The 27466-nt window shown below is 32.6% G+C and overlaps 1 protein-coding gene across 3 annotated transcripts in view; it reads right to left on the bottom strand.

Moving 5' to 3' along the window:
* Nucleotides 1–5526: 5526 nt before the first annotated feature.
* Nucleotides 5527–27466, bottom strand: part of LOC123011523 (nephrin) — a 168619-nt gene continuing 146679 nt past the window's right edge. For 2 of the 3 annotated variants that reach the window (XM_044408991.1, XM_044408993.1), the window contains 8 exons: nt 24821–24984; nt 24620–24764; nt 24273–24403; nt 13501–13657; nt 10303–10899; nt 9585–9845; nt 7985–8139; nt 5527–6317 (listed from right to left, as the gene is read on the bottom strand). In XM_044408991.1, coding sequence (XP_044264926.1) covers nt 6030–6317; nt 7985–8139; nt 9585–9845; nt 10303–10899; nt 13501–13657; nt 24273–24403; nt 24620–24764; nt 24821–24984 — 1898 coding nt within the window. In that variant the 3' untranslated portion in view covers nt 5527–6029. Of the gene's footprint in view, nt 6318–7580; nt 7642–7984; nt 8140–9584; nt 9846–10302; nt 10900–13500; nt 13658–24272; nt 24404–24619; nt 24765–24820; nt 24985–27466 lie in introns of all 3 variants that reach the window. The other variant, XM_044408992.1, reaches the window with a different exon arrangement.

Genomic DNA, 27466 nt, shown 5'->3' with positions numbered 1-27466 from the left:
ACTTACCTATTTACAAAAAATAAAAACACTTGTAAACACTTCCTTTTTTGTTTTCCAAACAATACATGACATGCAATGGATAATGTACATTGTCTTTAGTGTTAATGTTTTACCCCAATTAAATTCGGAATGTAAGATTTTTGCTTCATTAAATTCGAAAATATGATCTGTATGGTAATGATGATTGCAAATTTTACCGTGGCGTGGTATTCTTTTAAATTTTGCCAGTGATATTTGTGTTCGTAAATTCTAGATTTAAATTGCTGAGATGTTTCTCACACTTATTAATACAAATCATACATATACCGAGAGATCAAAATAATTTGTAATCGAGTCATTTTTGGATCCGAAAACGTACAGCTACAGAATTAAAATTTCGGGAAGTACTGTCATAATGTAAATTTCATAATGTAAACTTTAAAACAACCTTTATATTAATAACCTCATTTTTACTCTTCTCATATTTATATCATTTTGACTTATTTATTTTCAAAAATAGTGATTTATTGTGGCATAATAACGGGTAGTCAGCAGATCAAAGCCATGATTTAATAACACTTAGTTCAATTAATAAATTTCCTAAGGCAGACAAATTGTTTAATTAACAAATTTAACAACAAATAAAAATAAGTTTAATTGTCAAATGTCAGATGACAGTAAAATGTAGTTTACAGTGAACTTTTAAAAGTGACAGAAAAATAGGTACTGCTCTAATTTTTAATTCCGCAACTGTACGTATGTCTGTTTTTGAACTAACTACACGTGAAACGTCAAATAAAATGTCAAGTCGAAAACGGCAAAATGGGCTGGAATTAGTCGGTGACGTAGATTAATAAGACCGTTCTTTTATAAAGGTAAATCATAAATTTAGTTATCTTTTTGATCATGGGATTTTACCTTTCCACTTGTCATTTTATTTGACGTTTCACAGACATACGTTTTCGGATACAGGGACAAATTATCTTGATGTCTCGATACTTACTTAGTATTTTACTAATTTAAAAAGAAATCAACAATTGTAATTTTCTTTGGGTCACATCTTAGGTATCTAATTAAATTAAGTTTATATCTGTTTGAATAATGAATGAATTCGATAGATTTTTTTAATGTCGAAATGGCAACACCAAAATATTATGTATGACATAAAGTTTTCAAAAAAAAATATCCAAAAAGTGAAATAATATCAATAAAAAACAAAGATAGAATTTTATATCAAGTTAAAAATTTTGTATTTTTTAAAAAGAAGATTGACCTGTTCGAGCATTTTTCCAAAACACAGTATTTTCGGTTTTAATAAATAAGATTATTCTATAGTTTTGCCGCTCACTGTATACCCTCATCATTCTAAACATTTTTAGATAGCCCCCCTCCCAAAATTAATTCCTGGATCCGCCCCTGTCCCAAAAAGCATTTTATCTTACAGGTTGAGTTTTTGAGCTACCTTAGACCATTGTTTTCGGTGATAGAAATCAAATATGTATTATTCACAAGTGAGATAAAGTTGACTATTATATTATATTTACTATTATATTTTTATAGGTGAATATTTTACTTGAATGAAACTTCATTTTTTGGATAGTTGCACCTGTAAGATAAAACGTCGTATATCACACGTGATCGAAATGCCATTAAGAAACTCGTGAGAAGTGTCCCACTCGTGCGCAAGCGCACTCGTCGGTCAAAATTCTCACTCGCGTATAATGATGCATTTCTATCACTTATAATATAATGTACTATTGTGTAACTGAAAACAGTCGCACAAAATGCCTATTGTCACACCGAAATAGAAAAAAGCTCTTTATGCTTTTTTATGCACTTTCCCTTACTTATGCTTTGTTCACTTATTTGTTTTTATGCTTTTTCTCTTTCTTATTATGCTTTGCGTTCTTATTATTTGCTCTTATGCTCTCTCTCTCTCTCTCTCCCCTTCTTATTATACTTATTAGAACATGTGCACATGTTTTAAAGTACGCGCTCTTATGCGCCCACCATCTTTTATTGTATATTTGAGTTAGTGTTTGAATTTGAATTAGTGAAAAATTACTAATTTGAGCGGAATTACCTGTCGGAAAGCGGGACCTTATGCGGCTACACCACCACATCGCCGACACTCTCGATGTTTTAATTCAATATATTCATACAGACTTACACAAAACTTTTCAAAAATTTATTTTTGGTATTTTTGCAACGTTTTTGTATTTTTCTAAGTTTCTTGAACCCCCAATTCAATTTGGAAATTATTCGATTTTTGTCGATTTTCGGTACCCTGAGCGGGTTACTGCTAATAACTTGAGAATAATTGACGCTAGCCTTTTTTGTCTGGTAGATTAAATAGAAATCAAGGAAACTGGTGATAAAGTCAAAAATATACAAAATATTACTTCAACTATAACTTCTAAACGATCAAAAATTTTGCAGTTTTTTGGATGCAAATCGATTTCTCGGAACATTTATTATAGAACAAACAAGAAAAAATTGTAAGCTTTTCTAAAAATATGCATTTAAAAATATTATTTTATTGATTAAGAAAGATTGTTCCGACCCATATTTTTTCTGAAACTATCTAGCATTGTCTTAAAATTAGAGATAACTCATAAAAATAAAATAAATAAAAGAACAAACAATACAGATGCACTTAAGTAATAAGCCGTAGATAAAGTTTATTTCTTTTCCAATACCCTTTCCTCGAAAATCGATGTAAAACTCGCCAACAAAGTCCCGTTCCGGCTTCTCGCCTCCGTTTGTCAAGATCTCGGTAATCGCTCAAAAAGAAAGGGTATTTCCTAAAATCTTCGTTTAAATTTGAGTGCGTCGATTAATTTAATTGTCTTTGTTGCAAAGCGTCGCTTTTAACGTGTTGATTCAAAGCGGTTCGATTGAGACCAAGAATGGTTAAGTTCCACCCTTTCTTTGTTTCAAAGGACACTAATCCTGCCGATCCTCCCGCTTTCTGTCGTCGAGAACGTGAAATTAAACATTCCAATCACTGGCCTTAGACTGATGGATGACTTATTGATCAATCAGATCGATTATTGGATCGGATATTTACGAGAGACAAGACTTCAACTAGAACAATCGTCGGCCGTTTAACGTTTTAATGAAGCTGTAATTAATTCTACCCTGAGAGCACATCATTTTGCCATTGGTTGGCAATTACATTTGCTCTACCACTTTGCAGTTCGCTAGCAAACAAAGAGGTGGAGAATGACCCATAATTTGTTGAAATGTAGAAAAGTTGTAAAGTATTGATTAGATTGAAGAGAGAGAACTTCGAAGCGGTTGCATCTTTATAAACAAGACAAATATCTTGTCGTAACGAAAAGGGAAGAAAAAGAAAGGTCTCGCGATCGTAATAATCTCGTAATGACAAGACCCTCTTTCACTGAGTCTTTTTAAAAATAATTACGGAGAAGATTTATGTGCTATAATTTAGTCGGTACATTGTACAACATGGCCTTTTAATGGTTTTTGTCGCCAAACAATAAAAATGTGATTTAATTAGCATAAAACAGTGATATTCGCGCTGTAGTGGTGCACCGAAAAATCGTTCTTCGTCGCAAGTACGATTATGACCGTTCATTTCCGTTAAATTGTGAAGCACTGATTTAAATTTAGATAAATTCGATTGATTTACTACACATGACTTAATTTAAAAAGAGTTTTATTATGTTTGTAATATTGCTAAAATTTTTCATTTCAGATAGGAACATTAGAGTTTAATGGAATTTTTGAACCGATAAGTACTGATAACGCAAGAAATATATTCAATAAACTCATCCAGCTCGTACAAGTACCCACTTAAAATATTTATTCCGTTGCAAGTCTCATGTTGGTTTATTTTACTCAAAGCTACAAAGAATAGTGTTTGCAATAAATACAGCTCCGGCTTAAAAGTGGAGAATCAAGTGCCCGAACATTTTAAGTAGACATGCAATGTTGATATCCGAGATGTTGGATAACAGCAGGATAAACTGTGAAAGAAAACTACAAATGGAAGCGTGTTTCCTGTCAGAATATCTGCCGTTTAGCAGCCAATATCACTGCAGGATCGACGTTCGATGTGGCAAAAGAATGTAATCAAATGGGGATCTAAATTGAATGCCTTTACATAATGCCATTGTTTATTTAACATTTTTCTATCATTAAAAATCATAAAAAAGAATTAATTTCTTAGTTTATTACAAAATTTGATGTTTTGAGTAACATACTAACAAATAAACAGGTGTTTTAGTAATGCAAAACTAACATACTGTCTGTTCAAGAATTTTGGTCACAGAAATAATATTATTATTATTATTATAAAAAATTTGGGCATTGACCATTTTCCACGTGGCCAAGGAGGCTGATCATTAGGGATAGTGTTGCTATTAATAACAATAGAAACATGCATTTTTTTTTATCACAAAAGTTTTGAAAATATTAAGAAAACAAATAGTACATTGTATTTTTTGCGAAGTTGTCTTTCAAACCATTACATTTGAAAAAAATTAAAGGTGGCTTTGCATTTAAAGGAACATAACCAAAAACTATCAACGCCAAATGGTGAACAAGAAAAAGTAATAATTGACCAGTTTCGCGATTTTTTTAGAAAAATCAGCTATGAATTTAATTCATAGTCAAAATGTCAGATTCAATTATTTAAATTATTATTATTGTTATTAAAAAATTTGGCTTAACTTTGAGAGCTATTTGGACAATATAATTAGTTAGCTAATGAGAAATGAAAAATGTAAGAAAATAACATAAAAAACATTTTATTTTATTATGGTAAATTGATAATACGCGTATACCTAGTTAGTTATGCATTAATGTCGAGATTAAAGAATATGACTTGAGAGTATCATGTTTAAAGTTTAAGTATTAGCTAATATTTTCGTCCAAAAACAAATCAAATACAAATTTTTTCGTCTTTGTTTTAATTAATATTTTTAATAAATGTATATTTAAATTTTTCACAATAACAGTATTTTATGTATCAAGTACGCAAAATGTTGTTTTAGAGGACGAATCGTAATTAATGACGAAAAAGGTCTTTCTTTTTCTGAAAATAGTTTTAAAAATGCCAAAAACTGTAATTTTCATTTCCATTTCTCAATGTAAATTTATTGTTAATTTTGCAATAAAATCATGTTTCTAATGTGTTGCTAAGTTACCTTTCAGTCCGCTAAAATGGACAAAAAGTACTAGGCCGCTAAAATAGCATTTTGCGGACTCAAATGAGTTCGCTAAAATATCATTTTGCGGAGCGTGTACCAAAAAATATTTTTTTTTAATAAATGCCATTTAAGCTAAACAAATTACACTTGTTTCTTTTATTATTTTAAATTGTACATAATTTAAGGTTTAATCATATGTGTCTCATAAAACTAAAATTTTATTGCTCATTGAATATTAAAATATTTTCAGAAGCTGTAATTCAAACAAAACATCTTTATTATACAGAATTTACAACACCTGTTTTGTATAAATGTAATTGTGACTTATATATTGTTGAATTTACAGTAAAACACATTTTACATAGCAATAAACACTTTATTTTGATATCCTTACCATGTTTACATAAGTTACAGATCGTCTTATAGAGACATAGTAAATTTGAAACATTAAACGAATCGTATATAATTTATATAATTTCATAATTATACCACAGCAGCTCCGGCACCGAAGCGCATGATATCACATTCATTAAGATAACAATGTTTTAAAATTGTGTATATACACTATAATACACATTTGTGCCTACAGACTTTCCACTCGCTCACTCATTGCCTTCGTTTCAAAATCAGTCTATAAAAAATCGTTTCTGTACAAAATACATTCACTAGTTTAGAAAAGTTTGGTAATCCGTACATGACTAGAAATGAAATTACAAAGGGATAATATGGCCGCAAACCCTTTGATAAGTTATGTTGTAATATACATTTGATATACACACAGACATGATGTGATTAGAAAGACACGTAGACCCGATATGATGTGTACATCAGATATGTCCATATTTGTAGATTACGCACTATTTACACTCCTTTTTAGACGCAACTTTCCTGCTGGCAGCCCATAAGTGGTGTTCGAACCGTCACAGCATCCCGGTGGTAAAGCCCCGGCTTGGCGGAAGGAAAGAGAGATGACACGGGAGACACCAAGGGCGAAGTTTTGCCGGGAATTGGAGGCGGCAGTCGTCTGCCGTGGTCTATTTGGGCGTATATTGTCGAGTCTTCGCGGTTGCGAAGAGTGCTGTATTGGCTACCGCCGTTTTTCATCGTATCCAGAGAATTCGGACTTGCCAGAGACAGCTCTGCATAAGTCACCTCGTTGCCCTGCAGAAATTTATGCTTTAGAGCTTTTATCCCAGTTACGAAGCAAGACAGCATGCTTTTAAAAAAAAATTCAAAAAGATAACATGCAAAAAAAAACGAAAGATAGAAGAAGAACAGGCTTCAAAATTTTAGATTTAAGTAGTTTCAAACTGTTTATAAATATTTATTATTTAAACTACAAGTATTTTTACTGCTGCAACATTACCTATAGTGCCATGCCTTGAGAAGATACTTTCTAATATTTGAAAAAGTAAGTAATTTCTAAAACAAACTAAAGACTAACTACTCAAATAGTTATTTATATATCAAGGGAATAAACAATTACATATTTTACTCCTAGGTAGATAATGACAGAGGCGACTGAAAAGAGCCTAGGCTATTTCCATTCGAGTGATTAACGATGTTTATTCCAAAGATGCATACAAAACTTTCCTCCCAACAGACTAAATTAATATAACATAAAGAAATGATAAATTTGTCAAATAATGTCAAATCATTTGGCGAAACGAATATTTTATGAACTGAATAGTTCGTTCAATTGCAATTTTAAGAGTAAAAATTCATATCAAAGAGTGTATTTATGTCAAAAAACACTCAAAAAATCAATTTATTCAATTTTAGTTTATTTGAAGAGTTAGAATAGCTATTTCGGTATAAAAAAGGACCAGATTATTAAAACGAAGCATTAAAGCGTCACTTTATTCCCCGTTGGGAGGAAAGTAAAAAATTGATTAATATGTAATATGCCAAACCAGTCAAATTATTAAGCAAAAATTTATTTATATAATTTGACCGGCCTAGATAAGACTTAGTATACAAAAGGTACTTCGTAGCTTATATTTGCAAACATACCTATGTAGCCTAGCCCTTTCTAATGTCACTAAAAATGAATAAAAACAGAAGTATTATTCTGCCATAATTTTTATGGAATTAAAAAATCAGTGTCATGTTATCCACTTTTATGTAATCGTACCCTTGTCACCTTTATGCCAGTCTGACGGTGAGAGTTCAACAGAGAACCAAGAACTCAAGAGGGATATGTTTTGATTCAAAATGAAGAAATTGCTGGGCCATAAAATTATTTGTGTTATTTGTATTACGGAAAAAACATAACTTAATAATTTTAAAAATGAAAATTGTTTTTTATTGAGCTAAAATAGAAAATGAAATGTTTTTCCTGTTTTGAATATTTAAAAACAGTTTGAAACGGAGAAAAAAAAGTTTAGTAGTGAGAAGTCGGAAATTGTCTATTATTCATAATACCTATCGTCCCCTTTTCAAGTAACTTAGTTTAATAAATGTCAGTAAACTGCCTATAGCTACCCTAAAAATATAAAAAATAAAAATATACACTAGGTAAATCAAGCTGTAAAAAATACAAAGTGCGTAAAACAGTCATAATGGCGTTAAAAATAATTTCGTCATCGTAAAAAGGTCGTATAATTCGTTGTAAACATCGAGCGAGACCCACTAAGATATGCAAAATATTCCACCAGAAATTGAATAAATTTGAATATAAGAAACTTTATCGTTGAACTAAATTAAAACAAACATGTAAATTCAGGGTTGATCCTAATAAACTACATCCCGAACTAGCTTCAAACAACAACAAGTATGCGAACGGCAAGTTAAAAGCTCTGGTAGAATCAATTATTATGCTAACTTACATGTTGGGAAGCGTAAGCTCGATCTCTAGCCATGAAGGCCTCTGCCAGGGGCGTGAGATTCTGCTGAGGGGGTGATGCTTCGTACTCTGTTGTAGCTGTCACTGAATTATTCAAACCGGGAGTTTGAGCGGCTGACCCCAGTTGATAATCGGAGTCTAAAATAGATGCAATAAAAATTTAGGTAAGACCAGAAACTGAAACTTCCTGATATTAATATTTTACTACAAGGTGATAAAACACAAATTTCTTAATCCATGCATACAGGCCTTTTCGAAACAGCGCCCCAGAAAAAACTATCAAGTGCCGACGACAATAAGTTATCAAAAAATACAAACGAAGAATTCAATTTTACTTCCATAACAAAGTTGCGACACTTTAAGTCCACCAATTCCCGAAGGGCCGTTTGCAATTTTACTACAAAATAATTCTGTGAGTTTCGAATAAAGGCGAATTGTTATTATTTTTTAAATCTAGCAACCAATATTATTGTGCATTAACACCTCGTGCCGCCCCTCTGGGATTGGTTGATGTAAAAATCTCGCAACTTTTGTCATACAAGCGAAACTATATTCTTCGGCACTTGACATTTCTTTTTATGGCGATGGTTCGGAAAGACCCTGTCACTTTTTCATTAATATCTTGCAACTGCAATGCATTGTAAATTATTAGGTATAAACTTTCCTTGATTAATAGTTATGGTAGATAATGTATCTTGTTCCGTCCCCATCGGATAATAAAACAATATTGGCATTGTTATTGTCTCGCAGTTAATTTATTGTGTTTTCAAATGCGACAAGTCAAATTCTCATTCGCTATGTTCATAATAAGCTAAGCGAGAGCATGAAAAGATTTAGACGAACCGTAAAATAAAAACTCAACGTTGTCAACAAAATGTTCCGGCTTTTAAGCTTGCATCCGCACAGCGTCAAACATCATTTATGTCTGCACTGCGAAATTCTTTAGACAATGAATAAATTCGCGATACAAGATTGTGGTGTTTTATAAAATTTTGTAAGAAAATAGTTTAGGATAAATTTGTGACAAGTGAAAGTAAATATTTGGAAAATGTTGTGAGATATGAGGTAGCTTTTGAAGCTTCTGGCAATTTCGGTGCAAGAAGCAGAAGCGTATTTGCATTATTCGAGAAATTTCTGTAATGAATGCCACACATTTTTAAAAGTGTTACTTTTACTTTCAAGAAAAGCACAATATACTTAGTAGTGACCCAAACATTATAATTACGTTTATAAGAAACAATATACAATAAGAAATTTAGTAATATTTTTTTCACTGTGGAGAATCTAAGGCTATTATTGTCTTTTATCAATACTAGAAGTTTGTGCACTTTTTATTTTTTGTTATTAAATAAAAAAATAAATACTAATAAACCGGGTGCATCCACCAAATTTAAACTTTCCAAAGATAATTGTTGATTGGATTTCAATATGACTTTAATGAAACCGGCAACTGGCTTTCAGCCAACGCGATTGTATACGTAAATAATATATGAAAAAATAATCATTTTGCATGAAGTCCCAAAACGACATCGTTAGCTTGAATTGGACATTCGAAAGCAAACAACGGCTCGAAATAAATTTACCTTTATTAGCCGGAATTACATCTGGATTTTTATCGTCTTTCTCAAACAAATCCTCGGATTCGGACCGTAACGGCAATGTGACTTTCTCCTTGACGGGCAGGAAGCCAGGTCTAAGAGCTCTAGAGCCCTGTCGATGCGCAGCTCGCACTTTGAGAGCCCCCAGAATTACGACTGTCACCAGGAGAAGTGCGGTCACGATGGCTACTAATATTCCCAGAATTGGCGCGATTTCCAGCTGATCCCGCGTTCCCAGCGACAAGACTGAAACATAATTTCAAGTTAAGCCACTGTCTAGAGATGAAAAATCGGATTCCACTTCGTCTAAGCGCTAAAATGTTCATTTAAAAAACAACAACGTGTAAAGTTTTTGACAACTATTGAATTTTATATCAAGGTCATCCTTTCCGAACCTTTAAGATTCTAAATTTGACTTAATGGGTGGCAAATGGGTGGTAAATAGTCATTAATCTGTTAGGATGGTCCACTGCCTAAAAGGTACGATAAAATGCGGGATAATAGTGGTATAAATATTTTGTATTAGGATGATAAAACATTAATTAAAAAAGAAGTCATTTTATACTGATCCTAATATTTTCTATAAAAAGCGTGAAAACAATGAATTCATAAAAGTTGCTAATTGTTGTTAAACAAAAAGTAGAATTTAATTACAGTGATTGTCAATTAGCCGACTTGAGAATTTGGAATGTTCAATTCATACCTGTTTGCTTTTCGGCAGCTTTCAGCATCAGGCCCTCCAGCATAACGGATTCGCTCTTTCCCTTGGAGTTGGCAGCGTAGACCACCATTTTGAGTATCTTTCCGGGATCGAGTCCGCTGATGGTAAACAAAGGGAACTTGGCGGACACATTGGCCTGAAGAGCGTCGGTCTGTTGATCGTAAACTTCCAGCAGAAAAAATTGCGGTTGGCCCCCATCAAACCCTTCCGAGCATTCGACGTCCAGCGATTCGCTGGTCTGGTTCATGATGGTGCAGTTGAAGGGAGGATCTGGCTTGCCGGCGGCGATGACGTGGAAGATGCACGGCTCCAATTGCCTCCCGGCCAAATTGTTTGCCCAACACATGACAGTGCCATAGTCTAACTCGTTCATAGGGGTGTACGTAAGGGTGGACGTGAAGTGGTGCACGCCCGAATGGTAGCGCATTTGGGGCACGTCCACGTTCTCGGCGGAGTTATTGAAAGACCATTTGAAGCTGTCGGGGGGTGGATAGGACTCCACCTCGCATAGGATTTTGGCATTCTCGTGGCGGGCTACGCCGTAAATGCGCTTTTGTTCGGGCCGGCATACAGGCTTGTCTGAAAGGAGAAACTCTGCTAACAACTGATTCAATGGAGTTTTTAACAGAAGACCACAAAGGACTTAAGCCGAGCTATTACAGCAACTATAAAGTAATCGGAATTAACGAAAACGTATTAAAGAGCCACTAAAATTAATGATACTATAAAAATTAAGGATTTTTGATAAGGTGGTCAACATGTATTTAGCTAGACGTTAAAATTTTACCGAAGTGTTTTACTTGCAACCATAAAACGGTTTATTACTCTCAATCTACACAATTCAAATGCCCAGTCATTTACCAGTTTATTCCTTCCAAGAAGTAGTTCAAACAATTGGTTCTATAAAAGCTTTATGCAACTTTAGCATTACATTTAGGAAAATTAAATGTAAATTAAAATTATTTTTCCAACAGAAATAAGTAGAGTCAAAGTGCAAAATTTAAACTCTCATAACTTCGAAATTTTTATAGATAATTTTTTTTTACATTTTTTCGATGTTCCTGGTATCTTACCTTATATGGCATTTTTCTCTGGGGCGTGAGTTCTGGCGCATTTTTACTAGTATCCTTTATACATAATAATAGTTATTTATTCGACGAGTTGAGTGTAAATCGGATGCTTTATTTCACGAGAGGATTATTAAACCACGAGTGTGAACGAGTGGTTTATCATCCACGAGGTGGAATAAATGACCCGATTTACACGAAGACGAGTTGAATACAACATTTTATTCTTTGAATTAAACTCAACAAGGCTTCATATTGTTTTAAATCTGTTAAAAACAATCAGGTATCGTATTGAGAAATGTCAAACACTTTTAAAACTTCCTTACACGGGAGAAAAACCTTAAATTTTGATAGTGTCGAAGAATAAAAAATATATATAAAATTTTTAATTTTTGCTTATTAGATGATCGTTTTAGTTAAGATTACTCGGAAAGTTTTATTTGTATAGTTTTATTACTACGAAAACTGCTTCTCTTTCTTTTGAGTCTATACCTACTCGATACCAAATTTCATTTATTTTTAGAAATTGATTATTTCACACCAGTACTACTTTAAAACTACACAATCTTTTTCTGTATGTAACTTGTGTTAGACTTAAAATGTTGAACTTTGTATCAGATAGATCAATTATTAGCTTCTAGTTAGGCTTAACATTAAAGTAGCAAATTTTGTATCATTACTATAATAACATTTAGTATAATTATATTAAGTTAGTATATACCAGGTGACTAAAAAGTATGGAACCAAGCGTTTTTCTCGTAAACTAAGCACTTTACGAAAAAAATAATTAGTGTAGCGTAAAGTACAATTAAAATGTGACCATTTATCAAGAATAACATTTTTCGAAATTTTTCTTAGTTTTCGAGTTCTGGAATTTTTTTTTTAAGTGGCAACCCACCATGGTAATTTTTTTAATTAAAGATTATGATCTAGAAATGACCTCTTATTAAATAAAATTGTTTTTTAGCCAGTACTTTTTTTTAATTAATTGTTAAAATTGCGTTCCGAGCTCATCACGAAGATTTTCCGAACTTAACCGAAGTGGTTGTGTCATGCATTTCATCATGGGAGGAGCTGATTTCTATGCAGGTGCTTTGGGGTGGTTTCGAATAGACTAAAAATAGAAGAAAATGATTTATTACATTTTTTGATCCATCCGGAACCACTCCAAAGCACCTGCACAAAAAACCGGGCTCTCCAATGACCAAAGTTATGAAACGACCCCCTCGTTCAAGTTCGGAAAATCTTCGTAATGGGCTCGGAACGTAACTTTAACAATTTATTAAAAAAAAGTACTGACTAAAAAACAATTCTGTTTAATTAGAGGTCATTTTAAGATCATAATCTTTAATTAAAAAATTACCATAGTGGGTTTCCATTTAAAAATGTTTTTTCCAGAACTGGAAAACTAAAAGAAATTTCGAAAAATGTTATTCTTGATAAATGGTCACATTTTAATTGCACTTTACGCTACACTAATTTTTATTTTTTCGTAAAGTGCTTAGTTTATGAAAAAAAACAGGCTTGTTTCCATACTTTTTGTTCACCTGGTATAGTATGCTGGTCCACAAAAATAGGATATCAATGTCATTCTGTTGATATTAAATGTAAAACGGCCTTTAGACAAAAATTGTCAATAATGCAGCAGACAGTTATGTTACTGATGGTATTTTGGCGTTTTTAAGGTTCTGAAAAATCGAATTTGCCGTTAAGACGCTCTACAGTACCTAAATTTAAAAATTTCAAAAACGTGTTGTCTTCATTTTTTCCTCACAGTAGTTTTAGATAAAAGAGAAAGGCAAATACATAATTACTCTCTGCCCAACAGTGATGTTAAAAAAAGGTGGAAATTCCTATATCCATAAATTAGCTTGAATGTTATGTGGTAATTAGGCCTGAATACTGGCAACATTAAGCGCGGCGAATTTGTAGAGACAATATCTCACAGCCTTAACGAGAAATTTTCAACTCTTTTTTGAATTTGGAAGATTTTCTTTGTTAAACCTTGTTAGATTTCATGATTACTGTTCACAAAAATTTATATTTTGTAGGTCGCGTAAAGCAAGTGATAAATATTGATGAAATCGGGGTTAAATTTGTGAGTGAAACTTACACATGATTTTGAGTTCCACCCTGTTACTATCACCATCCCCTTCGACGTTGGAAGCTACGCATGAATAATTTCCAGCTTGGCTCCTTGTAACTCCTTGTAAAGCCAGGTTCCCTCTACTTACAATAACGCCCTTTTGATTATGTTGTATAACTTGATCCTGAAAATAAATGAAACAATGTAAATAATTACTACTTCAACTATTCGAAATAAATTGAAAGCGCGTTCTCGAGACTCCATCAAGAATCGGATAATTGTTGTCTTTATTGGAACTTGATAATGTAAATATTCGATGTTAATCCGACAATTTTACGCTGGAATTATGATACAAACATACGTTTCGTCTAGAATACAAGATCACTCAGGCAGTAAATTAGTAAATCGATTAATTGTTAATGGTTTCCGTTTTCAATAGAGAGAACTGCGTGTCGGAGAGATCAATCAATTTATCCAACAACCCAAAAACGCGTTTTTCCTGATCTCTTCGATTCGTCTACATAATACCCTCCGTTTTTGTTTTCACACCAAACAGGGCATAAACATGGAGTCATGCAGAGAGGACGAGATCGATTTCAAAAACAAGGCAAATAACTAAATAAGTCTATTTAGTGAAGCAAAAATGGATATTAATATTTATCAACTGAAAATAATTGCAAAAGTCAATCTAGATAGACTTTTTTATGATCAATTTAATGTTTCATAATTCTTCGACAAATTCGGAAATTAAATAAGTTTTTGATTAGTAAACATTTCAATAAAAGTTTTAAACCCACTCACAAACTAGAGAAAACTCGGTAAAATTTTAATAATGTTCGGTTAAATGAAAAGTTAGCTTATCAGTTACAAATTTAAAACAACTACAGTGCGATCAAAAAGTCTTTCTATCAAGTAGGTGTACTAGTTGAGGACGTATGTCGCCTGGCAGTTCGTACAATAGGTACCTGTGTCAGCTAGATGGCAAAAATTATTGCATGAAACGTCTTAAAACATCCTGAAATGAGATGTAGTTGGTGTTTATTCAGACAAATCGTACACCACTATTGGCTGTTACAGTTTACATAAAAATTATTTTGACATTTATTATTTGTCGTTGTGACATTTTATTTAGACAGACTTTTTGATTGCACTGTATAAATAAATAATGAACTATAAACTCCAAATATTTCTTCAGCCTTTTAACCTGAGGTGTATACAGGCTGTCAAAAAAGTGTCAAATATACAATGAGGTAATAGCATAGGTCAAAATAATGGGTCCGCAAAGTAACGGTTTCGAATATAACGAATTTTCTTGTTAAAGTTGGCTGAGGTTTCTTAAAATAAACATGAAGAATGTGATTGTTGTTGTCAAAGCCTGCAAGATCGCCTGATTTAAACCCCCTAAATTTCTCTTTTTGGGGATATTTGAAAAACATTAGTGGTACCTACTCCTGTAAATAGCCTTGAGGATCTGTAGCTACGTATTTTAATCAACAATGCCAACAAACCCGAGGCAATGAGGAAGTTTTAGAAAGAGTTCAAATATACTTCAGACCAAGATGTCGTGCCTGTGGTATTTGGTATTTTATTTTTGCTAGAAACTTCTTTTGCGAACCCATGTTTATTGAAATTTTTTCCTTATTTTGGTTCATCCTATTATTTCCATAAATATTTTACACTCTTTTTTTTAACACTCTGTATAGTTATTCAAATTATTCTAAAACACGCTGAATAATCCATGCAGAAATATTTGAGTAAAAATGCGAATTAATTCAAAGCTTTTAACTAGCGGAAGCTTTAGCATGTGCTTTGAACTGCCATAGCTTTTATATAAACTTGCTAGTTAATTCCGGCGTAATGTTTTAAAGTTAAATGTCCTATGATGGGAAGATTAGCGCCTAAATTATTCATATATCTAAACTCTCGTCGAATTTTCATCAAAAACGTTGCTTGAGCCGTCTAAGAAGTCTCTGCGCTTGCAGACAATTAGCGTTTGATTTAATAACGTCTGGTAGCCAGTGACAAAAACCGCGTTAAGAAACAACACCAATAAAACAGAACAGCAAGCTTGCAAACATCTTTATTTTTTGCCGATGTTGAAATTTCTCTTTATTAGAGCGAAGTAGCGAGGTTGTGTGCTAAATACACACAAGTTGCTTGCTTATTTGTCTTTTATCTCAACTTGGAGACCACACACTTATCTAGAAGAGGCCAGAACTGTAATTAATAAACGAACTTTAGTCGTAGGAAAGTTTCGGTAATTCTGCACCACCCAATCTGAAATATTACTCTCTCTCGACGTTCAGCGAGGAAGAGTCCGACGGAGTTGACGTATACGTTATGACCGGGCAAGTATCATGTCCGCGCACAACTCTGTGTTTATTATATCAGGGAGAAACGCAACAACAGTGTTCAGTAATTACAGCTAAAAGTCTGGACGTGTCTAGAGTTTCTGGAATTCCAGAGCATTTCAGGAAGAGGTGTAGCGTAATTCGTGCATACCGTCCGAATACAAGCGTCTGACGTGGAGAAATGGATACATCCATTCAGCGATATTAAAGGGATGCTATGAGACATCAGGAATTCGCTACAATTGTTTCTTCGTTGTGCCTAAACTTCGATGCTCTTCGACGGCTGTATATTTTCCAAGGACGTGACTGCGCTTTATTGAACTAAGGACGTCCTTTTTAGCATTTCGATTCCGCACATAAATAAGCGTCGCTGTTTATTCGATAATGCCAAACTTTCAATCATTGCCCGGGAAAATACAGAGCCGCTCCAAAATTCTTTTCATTTCAGAATTAACTAGAGCATTAATATTGACGAGGGGTACTGTGGATGTCCTAAAAGTTAACAAATAGCCGGGAGGGCTAAATCATTGCTCCACCGACACTTACTTAAATGCACACTCGCTACTACCCTTAAGCAACAAAGTTTATTAACTCGAGTGGAATATATTAGGAATACAGAATTTTCAACATACACCTACGAGTACATGTTGAGGTTACAATAATAAATAATAAAACTAGTTGCAAAAAGCTTAATTTGGTTTGGGAATTAAAATCCCACAAACACTTTAAAATTGTTTAATAATGACTGAACCAGTTAAATATTTTGAATGAAGGTAAATCTGTTAGTAGTGTTTTTATTTTGTCTAGGACTAAAAAGTATCTTTTCCCAAGCTGTTAGGTATATCGTGGAGACGACGTAATATAAACACAAGAAATTATTTGTACACGAAATTGGTGCATAAAGTCTGCAATAAGTGTAAACTTGTGGAGTGTTAGCTAATACACAGAAGCTGTTCCAAGTTAAGACCGGTGTAATGTTACGCTGATGAAACATTTACAAGTGATAATTCACCTTAATTTAAAATTTACCTAACAAAATACACTGTGTCCATAAATGACTGAAGTTGGCTTTAAAATAATGTCAACCTCTGAATGTGCCGCTTTATAAACTGCTCCACAAAAGTTAAGAAAGTTGCATTATTTTTATAACGAACAAATTTTATTCTTCTGGAATCCAGCAAAAACAAAAAAGTAAAAAGATATCTGCCTTTATCTCACTTTTACTTGATTATTAATTTTTTTTCATAATTTATTAATTTAATTAATTATTGTAATTAATGCACACTTTCTTAACTTTTGTAGAGCAGTTTATTTTATGATACCTACTGAATACTAATAACACAAAATACTATATTTGACATGTGACAGTTACAGATTTCAAAATTGTGTCTCTTAGAAAGTAAAGCGGTGGAAAAACTGTAATCAACGGTCTCAGGTGAAAAGGAATACTTAAGTGAAAGCGTGTTGTGAAAAGAAACAAAAATTTTTAGTTTTTGGAAATGGGTGGATGGTGTACGTGGCGCGGAAGGCCACTGTTTAAAAAGATTTTTAATAAACACTTTTTAATCAAAATTTGGTATGTGGTCAATCACAAAGTGTAATTTAGGGCCCAAAGATTATTTAAAAATGATTTGCAGGTGTATTTACTATTTAGAGAGAATGTAAGTAGGCAGTAAAATAGGTTAACAACTGACAACACACCGTTCTTAATGATCGCCCATTTGACTATCACTTCGTAATTACATTTAAACAGTGTAGAAGAAAATATTTTTAACCTTATTGTTATAATCAGTGTTAATAATAGGCTAAGGGTCGGTTTTTCAAACGTTGGTTAAAGTGAAACCTCTAACTAAACTAAAAATGCAGGATTTTGATTGGTTAAATTGCAAAAATTTCCATAGAAACCAACTAACTAGAGGTTAACCAACGATTGAAAAACCGGCCCCAAGTAATACTAAAATTGTTAGAATTTTAATAAAATACACAAGGTGCTTATTTGTTCTTGTTGTCCCGGTGTAGTTCTTGTTCTTAGTCTAAGCTGCAAGAAAAGCAGTTAAGTAAAACATTCAGTAAATCTGAAATTTGTCACTGTCACATGTTATAGTTATTTATTCGACGAGTTTGAGTGTAAATCGGACGGATTATTTCACCGAGTGGGTTACTAAACCACGAGTGTAACGAGTGGGTTATTAAACCACGAGTGTAACGAGTGGTATATCATCCACGAGATGGAATAAAGCGTCTGATTTATACTCAAACGGGTTGAATACAACATTTTATTCTTCGAATTAGACTCAATAAGGCTTAAACTTGCTTTAAATCTGTGAAAAATAATCTGACGTTTCGTATTGAGAAATGCCAAACAGTTGTCAAAACTTCCTTACACGGGAGAAAAATCGAAAATTTTGACAGTGTCGAAGAATAAAATATATTTTCTGTTATCAGTATTCAGTATCATACAAAGCGGCACATTCAAAGGTTAACTTTATTTCAAAGCCAACTTGATACCTCAATCATTTGTGGACAGTCTGTACATTTGCTTGGAACTATTATTTTAGACCATTATGACCATTATCATATGTACAGGCTGTCTCACAGAGTGTGGTATATGTATATTTAAATATACGGGGCTTTCATTTCAAAAGGATCCAGTCTCAATAACTTTTGACATTGAGTAAATGTATTTTCAAGCAAAAACAGGTCGATTAGGATTTCGAAGGGGAAGTTGAAAACCAACATTAGTTACATTTTAAGTTTCATCCCCTAGTCGCTAGCCACCCCTACTTTGAAATTTTAAATGGCATCCCCTACTTTTTAGAAATGAAATGAAATGAAAGCCCTGTATATTTAAACCTGTAGTTGATCAACAAATGAAGTTTCTTCAAAAAAAATCAGGGTCCTAAGTTTAACAAGAGCAACTGGAAAATGCCATAATTTTTTTGACAAAAGAGGGCTATTAACCAAAAATAAACCGTGAGAGAATGACTATAAGAATGGTACACCATCACATTACACAATAAAATTTTAGCCGAAACAGTTAAGATGGGGGACAAGAATTCCCGTCCATCCCCGAAGTGAAAGTGTTTGTTCAGGGGCATCCTTCTCATTGAATGTTTGCGAAATAAGACAATAAATGCAGACATCTATGCAAACACGTTGAAAATTTTTATAAAGCAAATCACCAGAAAAGACTGATTTTTTCTAATTGAGAAGTGTTTCTGCTGCATGACAATGCGACCGTGCATAAGGCTGCCAAAATTAAGCCAATTTTACAGCTTTGTTAAGATAGACCATCCTCCCTACAGGGTGCGCCAGAACTCGAGCCCCAGAGAAAATTTTTAAGTAAGGCAAGATACCAGGAACATGAAAAAAGTGTTTAAATTTTGACATATATTTTTTGACATTCGACAGCATAGTTCGGACTTGGTTCCGTCGAACTTTTATCTCTTTCAATTACTAAAGATTTTTTTTTGAAAACGCTGTTTTGACTCTGATGATATAATAAAAGCAGCCGACAACGAATTTTTTGAGTCAGGAGAAAACATTTTTTACAAAAGTAAACTTTTACTGGAGGAGAAATGGCGCAATTGTATTGATGTAGGGGGGGATTATACTGAAAAATAAAATTATCAAAAAAATTTTACTTTTTTTATTTCATTGCTAGGTAGCTTACTTTTCTGGTGCCCCTCGTAAAAACTTACTTTTTTCAACTTTGAGTGTAAATTATGTATTTTCCCGTTTTCATTCATCAGTTTTGATACGCGGACCTCAATAGTGCACTTCAGTGGTTTGAATGAGGTAATTTTTTTTCACTAATTTTTGTTTTAAATACGCTTAAATATATGTTCAGGGTTTGCAAAATGCAGTGTTTAAATATACAGGGTGCTCTAGAACTCGCACCCCAGAGAAAAATGCCATGTAAGGTAAGATACCAGGAATATGGAAAAAATGTTAAAAAAATTCTAACTATAAAATTTTTTTGGAACAACACTTTTCCAAGTTTTTTTGTTACAAGCTATTAGAACAGAAAACAAGGAAGCTGTAGCCCAAAATGTAAGTATCTCTGTTTAATGTTATTTGTGGATTTTATTAGCAAAATTTTTGTACCTTTACTAAATGTTTATAAAAAAAATATACATTTAGTTGCAAAAAAAATCGGAAAATGTCAAAGCATAAAAATGTCAGATATTTATATTTATCCATAGTTTGAACATGGCTTAATTCTAAAAGTTTAAGTTAGAACTGACAGTTCTGTAGTACTCACTATTCATTGGGTTTTCACGTAAGTACTCAATTAATTAATTATCTTGATTTGCGTTTGATGCTCTGGGCATTTAGGTGCGGTATTGCAGAAAAAATTATTTGAATGCTACAGATGTCATCTGAACCTGTTTCAATCTAAAGAAAATTCTATTTTCCGTTTTTATTGCAACCAACTGTACAAGATCATCAAGATCATTAAATAGACAATAAAAAATGTCAAATGTTAAAAAATAAATGTTAATTTTTTTTTGACAGATAGACAGATAGAAAACATTTTTTCCATGTTCCTGGTATGTTTCTTATCTTACTTGAAATTTTTCTCTGGGGCGCGAGTTCTAGCGTAGCCTGTATACTATACTCTGTGAGACACTCTGTTAATCATACTTGAGCAAATAAAAAATAGATTTCATTTAGCGTTTATTGATAAGTCTATAAATAATATTAAATTAATTTTTAATCATACAGTGCGATTCAGATAAGATAATGAGCCTGACGATCTGGCGATGCAACCCAAAAAACAAATTTCATTTACGCCTTTGATCCAATTTAAATTAGGATTTGCAAGTTGAATCCAAGTTATCATCTTATGTCACTCTGACATTAGTGCCATTCAGTTCTCGCAGAATGATAGAGAAATTAGAAAAGTCTTTTCGATGTAAACCCAACACAAAATGTATGAAAGAATAAAACATTAAAGGTAGGCAAACAGTTTATTTATAAATCTTAAATTGCATGTCAAAGCACTGCCAGAGCAACATAAGATAACTTTGATTGCAAATGCAAATCGTAATTAAAATTATATCAAGACGTAAATGAAATTTGTTTTTTGGGTTGCATCGCCAGAACGTCGGGCTCATTATCTTATCTGAATCACCCTGTATAGCCTGAATACATTATTATGTAATATTTCGTTGATTAGATATAAAATCGTTAATTCTTCGACACTGTCAAAATTTACGGTTTTTCTCCCGTGTAAGGAAGTTTTGACAACTGTTTGGCATTTCTCAATACAAAACGTCAAATTATTTTTAACAGATTTAAAACAAGTTTAAGCCTTGTTGACTCTAATTCGAAGAATAAAATGTTGTATTCCACTCGTTTGAGTGTAAATCGGACGCTTTATTCCACCTCGTGGATGGTAAACCACTCGTTGCACTCGTGGTTTAAAAATCCACTCGGTCAAATAAAGAGTCGGATTTACACTCAAACTCGTCGAATAAATAACTATTATTAAATGATCTTTATTATTTATTATTATTTATTATGATCTTTATTATTATTAAATCAAAGATTTTCTAGTAGTAGGACTGTAGGTTTTAAATAAATTTCTTGATAATTTCCACTTTTCACTATGAATTAAATATCGTTTTAGCACGCAATTAAAAAAAACCCTATGCAAGGTGATTTTAAATAGTTGTGCAAAAATTTCAAGAGGTGACGATAGTACCGGTCTAAAAAAGTCAAAAAATACTCAACTTGCCTTATTTATAGTCTCTGAGATACGTATACGTGCACCCTCTATTTCTTCAAAAAAGGCAGTATAAAACAAAGATTGCATGGCTTTAATAACTTCAGTTCAACCTTTACAATGCTAATAGTGGATAACATATGAGGTAATAAAATTCGGTGGTACCTTCGACAAAAAAAATTTATGCAAAATTACTACCTTTCTATTATTATCGAGATTATTATTTCTTTTTATAGGAGGACAGTTTTTTTCTGTGGCTGTTTTTGTTTTACTTTTAAATCATTTTTTTAAAACTATGTAATAGATTTTGAAAAACTAACTTCAGATATTATACTTGTATTTGTTTACAATTTTCGTTAATGAAGTTAAGAACCATATTTAAATTTATTCGGCGACTAAAACCCTCTCTCAATTATAAATATTCTGATGAGGCAAGTTGAATTATTTTCAAATACCTATTTTTTCTTTACTGTCATCTCTTAAAATTTCCGTACAATCAATAAAATCACCATGTATATTTTATAACCAATAATTTCAAAATTAAGAGAAAGTTACAAATGTATAAATTGTTTAAGTATTTTTATTATTATTACAAAATTATGTATTTCGTTAGAAATATTACTAGTAATTAGGGCAGTAACAAATATACATACAAAAAAACTTTTTTGTTTTTGTTTTGTTTTGTCCTAGAAAAACAACATTGTTTACATTAGAGAAAATAAAGCCAAATTCACTTGATCAATTTGATTAGTTTTAATCAAAGTTGCTTCTAACTACAATTGAATATTAAATCCCAACTTGTTTTGACTGAAATTTAAGATTTTCTCAAAACTGCAGCTTTTTATTAAAAATGATGAATTTACTTAGTCCACGCCGAGCAAATACAAATAAAACCGTTCCTTCTGTAAATACGGTATCGTTTCATCCATCGGTGTATCGCAGCGACAAAGCTGAAATATTTTTTTCAGGAATTTATCCAGTTATTTGACTAACTAACTTTAGTAATATAACAGAACGTCAGTACTTCAGAAATTTACCATCAATCCGCAACAAAGCGGCCGCAAAACAATTCAGCTTGCAATTTATAAGACAGGATCAGTTGTCCTTTTTCATTCCTCAGCGAGCCGTTATCGATGTTGACGTGGAGAGCTTGTCTTAGATCTGGATTTTGCAATCCCTATTGTGGCTTGGCACAAAATACATAGCAATTGTTGTTTAACAATGCTCTACTAACTTTAATTAAAATATAATTGCGGCGAAAATATTGCATTTTGAAAGTAGTCAAGGCCCGAAAAAATTCCTAATAAGAAGGAGAGCTAATGTTCTAGATAAGAACTTTCAAAGACTTCTAAAAAAGTTTAACTATCAACAAACATAAAACTTTTACAGTTTGGCTAGAACCTATAGCGCTATTTTAAAGCAGTTGTACGTATTTTTCGAAAGGCAGCAGTTATTCCCGCAAAATTAAAGTTTATCATTTGCACAAGAAATTACCAGAGATGAAAGAATATGCGCGGTTATAGATTTGATACTCTATAAAACCCCTAAACTTATGCAATTTCAAACAAATTTTTATGTGTTTTCTTTGTTGGAGAAAGGAAATTGCCGCCGACCCTCACTAAATCGGAAGAGCTTTAGCCGTTTCTTATTTGATCAATGTGTGGAGCGAATGTGTGATAAACGTCGAGGTTTGTTAAAAATATTGTCTGTTCCAAAAAACAGAATAAGAAAAGGTTTCTTATTTTCTTATTTACTTGTTTACGTTGGGAAAAGAAGTTTTCTTTATTAAAATAAAAAAATTATGTAGGTGAAAGTCTTCTCGTTAAAATTAATTTAAATTGTTAAAGAGAAAAAAATTAGGTTGAGGGTACATTTGAACTTGAGAAACTAATTTCTTATAACACTATAATATCTTAAAAAAATTAAATTGAGAAGATAAATAGCAAGTAAGAGACTTTTTCGTGCCCATTACAAAGTTGTGCTTCAAGAAAATGTTAATTTCTTCCTTGATATAAAATAAATTGTGTTAATTACAACCGCATTGTATACTGCAGTGTTACATATTTTCCTAATTTAGATAAAACTATAAAACATAGATTTTTATTAAGCTTAAATTATCAAACAGATTTGTAAATACAACAATAAACCATTACAAATACCTGTTACATATGTATACTTTTTTTGTTCACTAAACAAATTATTCCTTTCTGCTATATTTTTAGATATTAAAAATAAACGTGTTCATTAATAATAATATTTGCAATTTTAAATAAAAAAAAATGTTGTCTTTGATGTCGATAAAAGCTTGACAATGTTATGGGTATGGTTTTTTTTCCAAAAAATTGATTAATAAAGGACTTATAATAAATATATTTACATGTAAAATAACTTTATTTCAGCAAATGTCGTATTAAATACATTGTAATGTGTGCATTTGACTCTGCAAAACTTTGCTCATATAAAGTTGGAGACAACGAAGAGAAGTTTTAGATTAGCTCATGTAAAAAGTGCATTTTAGTAATAGCGGCTTCGAACGAAATTAATTAAATTGAATGTTGAGGTGCTGGTAATTTACAGAAACAATGTGATGAGAAATTAACAGTCAAATTAGAGAAAATCGCGTTTCTGGTAGATAATTCAGGCAGATAGCAGCTCCGGCAGTTGTTTTGAGTGGAATTATGCATTGAAATTGCGTAGGAATGAACATTATAACTCACGTTGTGCTTCCAGAGTACTTTATATGCCTCAGGGTTAGCATTCACTTTGCATTCAAAGTAAACATCATCTCCTTCTTCGATGTCGTCCGGATTCAGGTTCGAGCCCAAAGACAGGTGCAGGATCGGCACATCTGAAACACAAAAGATTTTCAATCCGCTTTTCCTAGATTATCCGACGGTCTTTTTCCAATCGGCTCGTGGCTAGATTTTATATTGGTGTTTACGGATATTTGATTTTGTCAATCGACCCTTTTTCGTACGCCCGACGGGTCGTCGATAAGAAATCTGCCAGATTTATATGAAAACGCACATAAAAAAAATTCTAAAATTATAAAATCAAAACTTACAGAAAACGTTGAGTTTGACTGTGGCTTCTTCCACGCCGTTTTGCACCAGGTGATTTGAAGCCTTACACGTGAGAGTCTTGCCGTTATCCTGCCTAGTCAGAATAAGAGACAAATTGGAAAGAGTCACGTTGCCGTCTGGCGAGTCCTACAAAAATAGTAAAAAATACATAGTTCGAATCAAAAATAATTATGAAACGTTACCTCTTGAGTATAATTATGTTTTGGTGGAAGAAGCTCCTTGTTATCCATATACCAAGTAATTTTAGCCGGAGGCCTTGATCCGAATGTTTGGCACGCTATTTCGTACAGTCTGTCGGCAGAATAGGGATTGTTGCTGCTCATTATCTCCACATGTAGTGGCCGAACTGCAAAAAACATAATTGACATAGTACACCCACCTCAATTACTCTCAAATTTATTTTTCTGCCTCAGAAGTAAAAAGTGGTAATAAACATTAAAAATTTCACGTATATTTTTTATCTAGATGCTAAATTGTAGTCTCTGGTAGTGGCAGATTGCTGATTTGTCATGTCACCAAACCCATTTCAAAATGAAATATACACCATGTAATAAAGCAATATTTTCAGCAGCAAAGCGAAATCATAGTGCCACTTACTGGCTCAAAGAGATTAAAAGAAACTTATAAAAGGTTTCTTCGAAATCTCTTTGCGTGCAGCAAAATCAATAAATCTTGACTGCAACTTTAACACTTCTTCGATGTTTAAAGCAAAGGAAAATTAAGCGAGTTAGGGTGTAATTTGAGCCGGCTCTATACCCTCATTTACAATTTAATGACTCTACATTAGATAAAGACTTCAGGCGAACATTCTTTGCATGTATCCTTCTGGGAGCGTAGTTGACAGGAGAGCAGAGGAATGGTCTCAAAGGATATGTGCCAGAAATATGCCTTACTGCGCCGTTCTGACCTTTTATCATGAATCACGATTAAGGCTGCGTTTTCTTCCCCAAAAGTAATAAATTATAATCTCTCTTTGTGTGAAAGTATGGTTCTCAAATTTTGAGGTTTTTAATTAATGTATCTCCTGTAGCGTAATTGGTTTAATGTTCAGACACACAAGCGTTAAAACCGGAAGGAAATTTCGCGCCTCAAAGTTTTACTCTCTCAATTAAAAGTAGTAGGGGTGCCAATGATACGTTATTAAGTGTGATATTTAATTAAGACTTTCATATATTTTTCCCACTAACAGAGAAAACAAACACGGAATTTTATGAGGGTCGTAACCTGGAAGAATTATTTTTGAAGGAAGGTACACTCCAATACTCAAAGATTCAACCGAACTCAAATAAAAAAGAAAAAATGTGCACGCTAAGGTGCAGCCTGTTATGCACTTGAAATTAATGGGAGTCAAACACGAAACTTCTGAATTCTAATCGTTTTAAGCCATTTGACACCGTAAATACATAATTAATTTTGCACGTTTTTCTTGTGCTCCTAATTTAATTGTATTTTTGTTTAAATTATTTGACCCGGCGCAGCCACCAAAATGTCTTGTTGAAACTAGAAAGCATTTAAAAGATTTAATTTTTTAGTTTAGTTATTAAATTTTTTTGTAGAATGAATCCATTTATCGTCGGTATAATTTCGTTGTAGGATATTTTCCGTCTCGCAAATTCGATCTTTTAAAGTCGATTTAGCATCTCGATGTAGGCTTGAAAATGTTGGGTAAGCACCGTTTTTAAACGGAATTAGGCTGAGTCAATTTTGATAATATAAATTTACGTCTCTTTTAAAACGTTTTTATCAATAGGATAGGCAGTCAAAGAAGTGTAAGAGAGCCGAATGTGACTGGCACATCGAACGGGTTCATTACCAGTCGCTTTAGAGGAGATCTTATTCCAATCACACCGACACAAACAACGCCAATAATTGCTTGGGAAAACGAAAATCCTTACAACCAAATCAACTTAACCGCTGTTGGATTATTAAAACAGTATTAATCACTCGTGCTTCATTAATTTCGTAAGGAGAAGAAAGCGAATAAAATCGCATCGATCGACTACCGAGTCTTAGTATTTTGCATTTTAAACGACAGTTAACGCAAGCACGACTTAATTTATTTTTATCAGCAAAGTTGAAGATTTTATACGTAATGAGAAGTTCTCGATGAAGCAAAAAGTTGCATTTTTAAAATAGTTTCCGGGAAAAGCTTCGACCAAATTAAGAAATCCAAAATATAAAAGCAAAAATGTTAATATTTCTAAGCAGATATATATCGATCATTGTTTTTAATTCGGTAATACAAATTAATCCACGAAGTATAGTAGATACAAGTAGTAGTACTAAATAACAATTTTTCTATTTTGCCGCTTTATATCATTTTATAAATCAAAAGACGAAAATTTTAATTTTTTTTCTAGAGAATTTTGCGAAGGTTGGCGACATTTATGAGGAATAATTTTAGGCGGCTATGTAAAATAAAAATAATTCTTATTTTCACATTTGAAAATGAATTGTGAAGAAAGTCCATCACTAAAATTAAATTAACGCCAACGACTTACTAAACACTCAAATGACGTCATTTGGGTGCTGGAATAGACTTATTCTAAACGCAAAATAGAAAAAACAATATTCATATGCAAGCCACTGAAAACTGCTTGATTGACAGAAATCGCATGAACAAAAACAGAGGCATCAAGACGATTAGCGATACAAACACTTTCACATTCATAATAAAAAAGGTAGACAAAGCGGTGCAGTAGCTAATACTCAAAAATCACTTTCATCTTTTTTGTCGAGTGCTCATGATAACTTTTATTTGAAATTCAGTAAAGTTTCTATTGCAGCAGTTATGAAAAGATTTTGAGAAAATTTTTAAAATAAAAATA

This window comes from Tribolium madens, unplaced genomic scaffold (genome assembly GCF_015345945.1).
Source record: "Tribolium madens isolate multiple individuals breed KSU strain unplaced genomic scaffold, Tmad_KSU_1.1 Scaffold_91;HRSCAF=231;Tcas5.2_LG7, whole genome shotgun sequence".
In the NCBI taxonomy this organism is placed as follows: domain Eukaryota; kingdom Metazoa; phylum Arthropoda; class Insecta; order Coleoptera; family Tenebrionidae; genus Tribolium; species Tribolium madens.
Note: the sequence above shows the minus strand (reverse complement) of the source record. Positions and strands in the feature narration are given on the sequence as shown.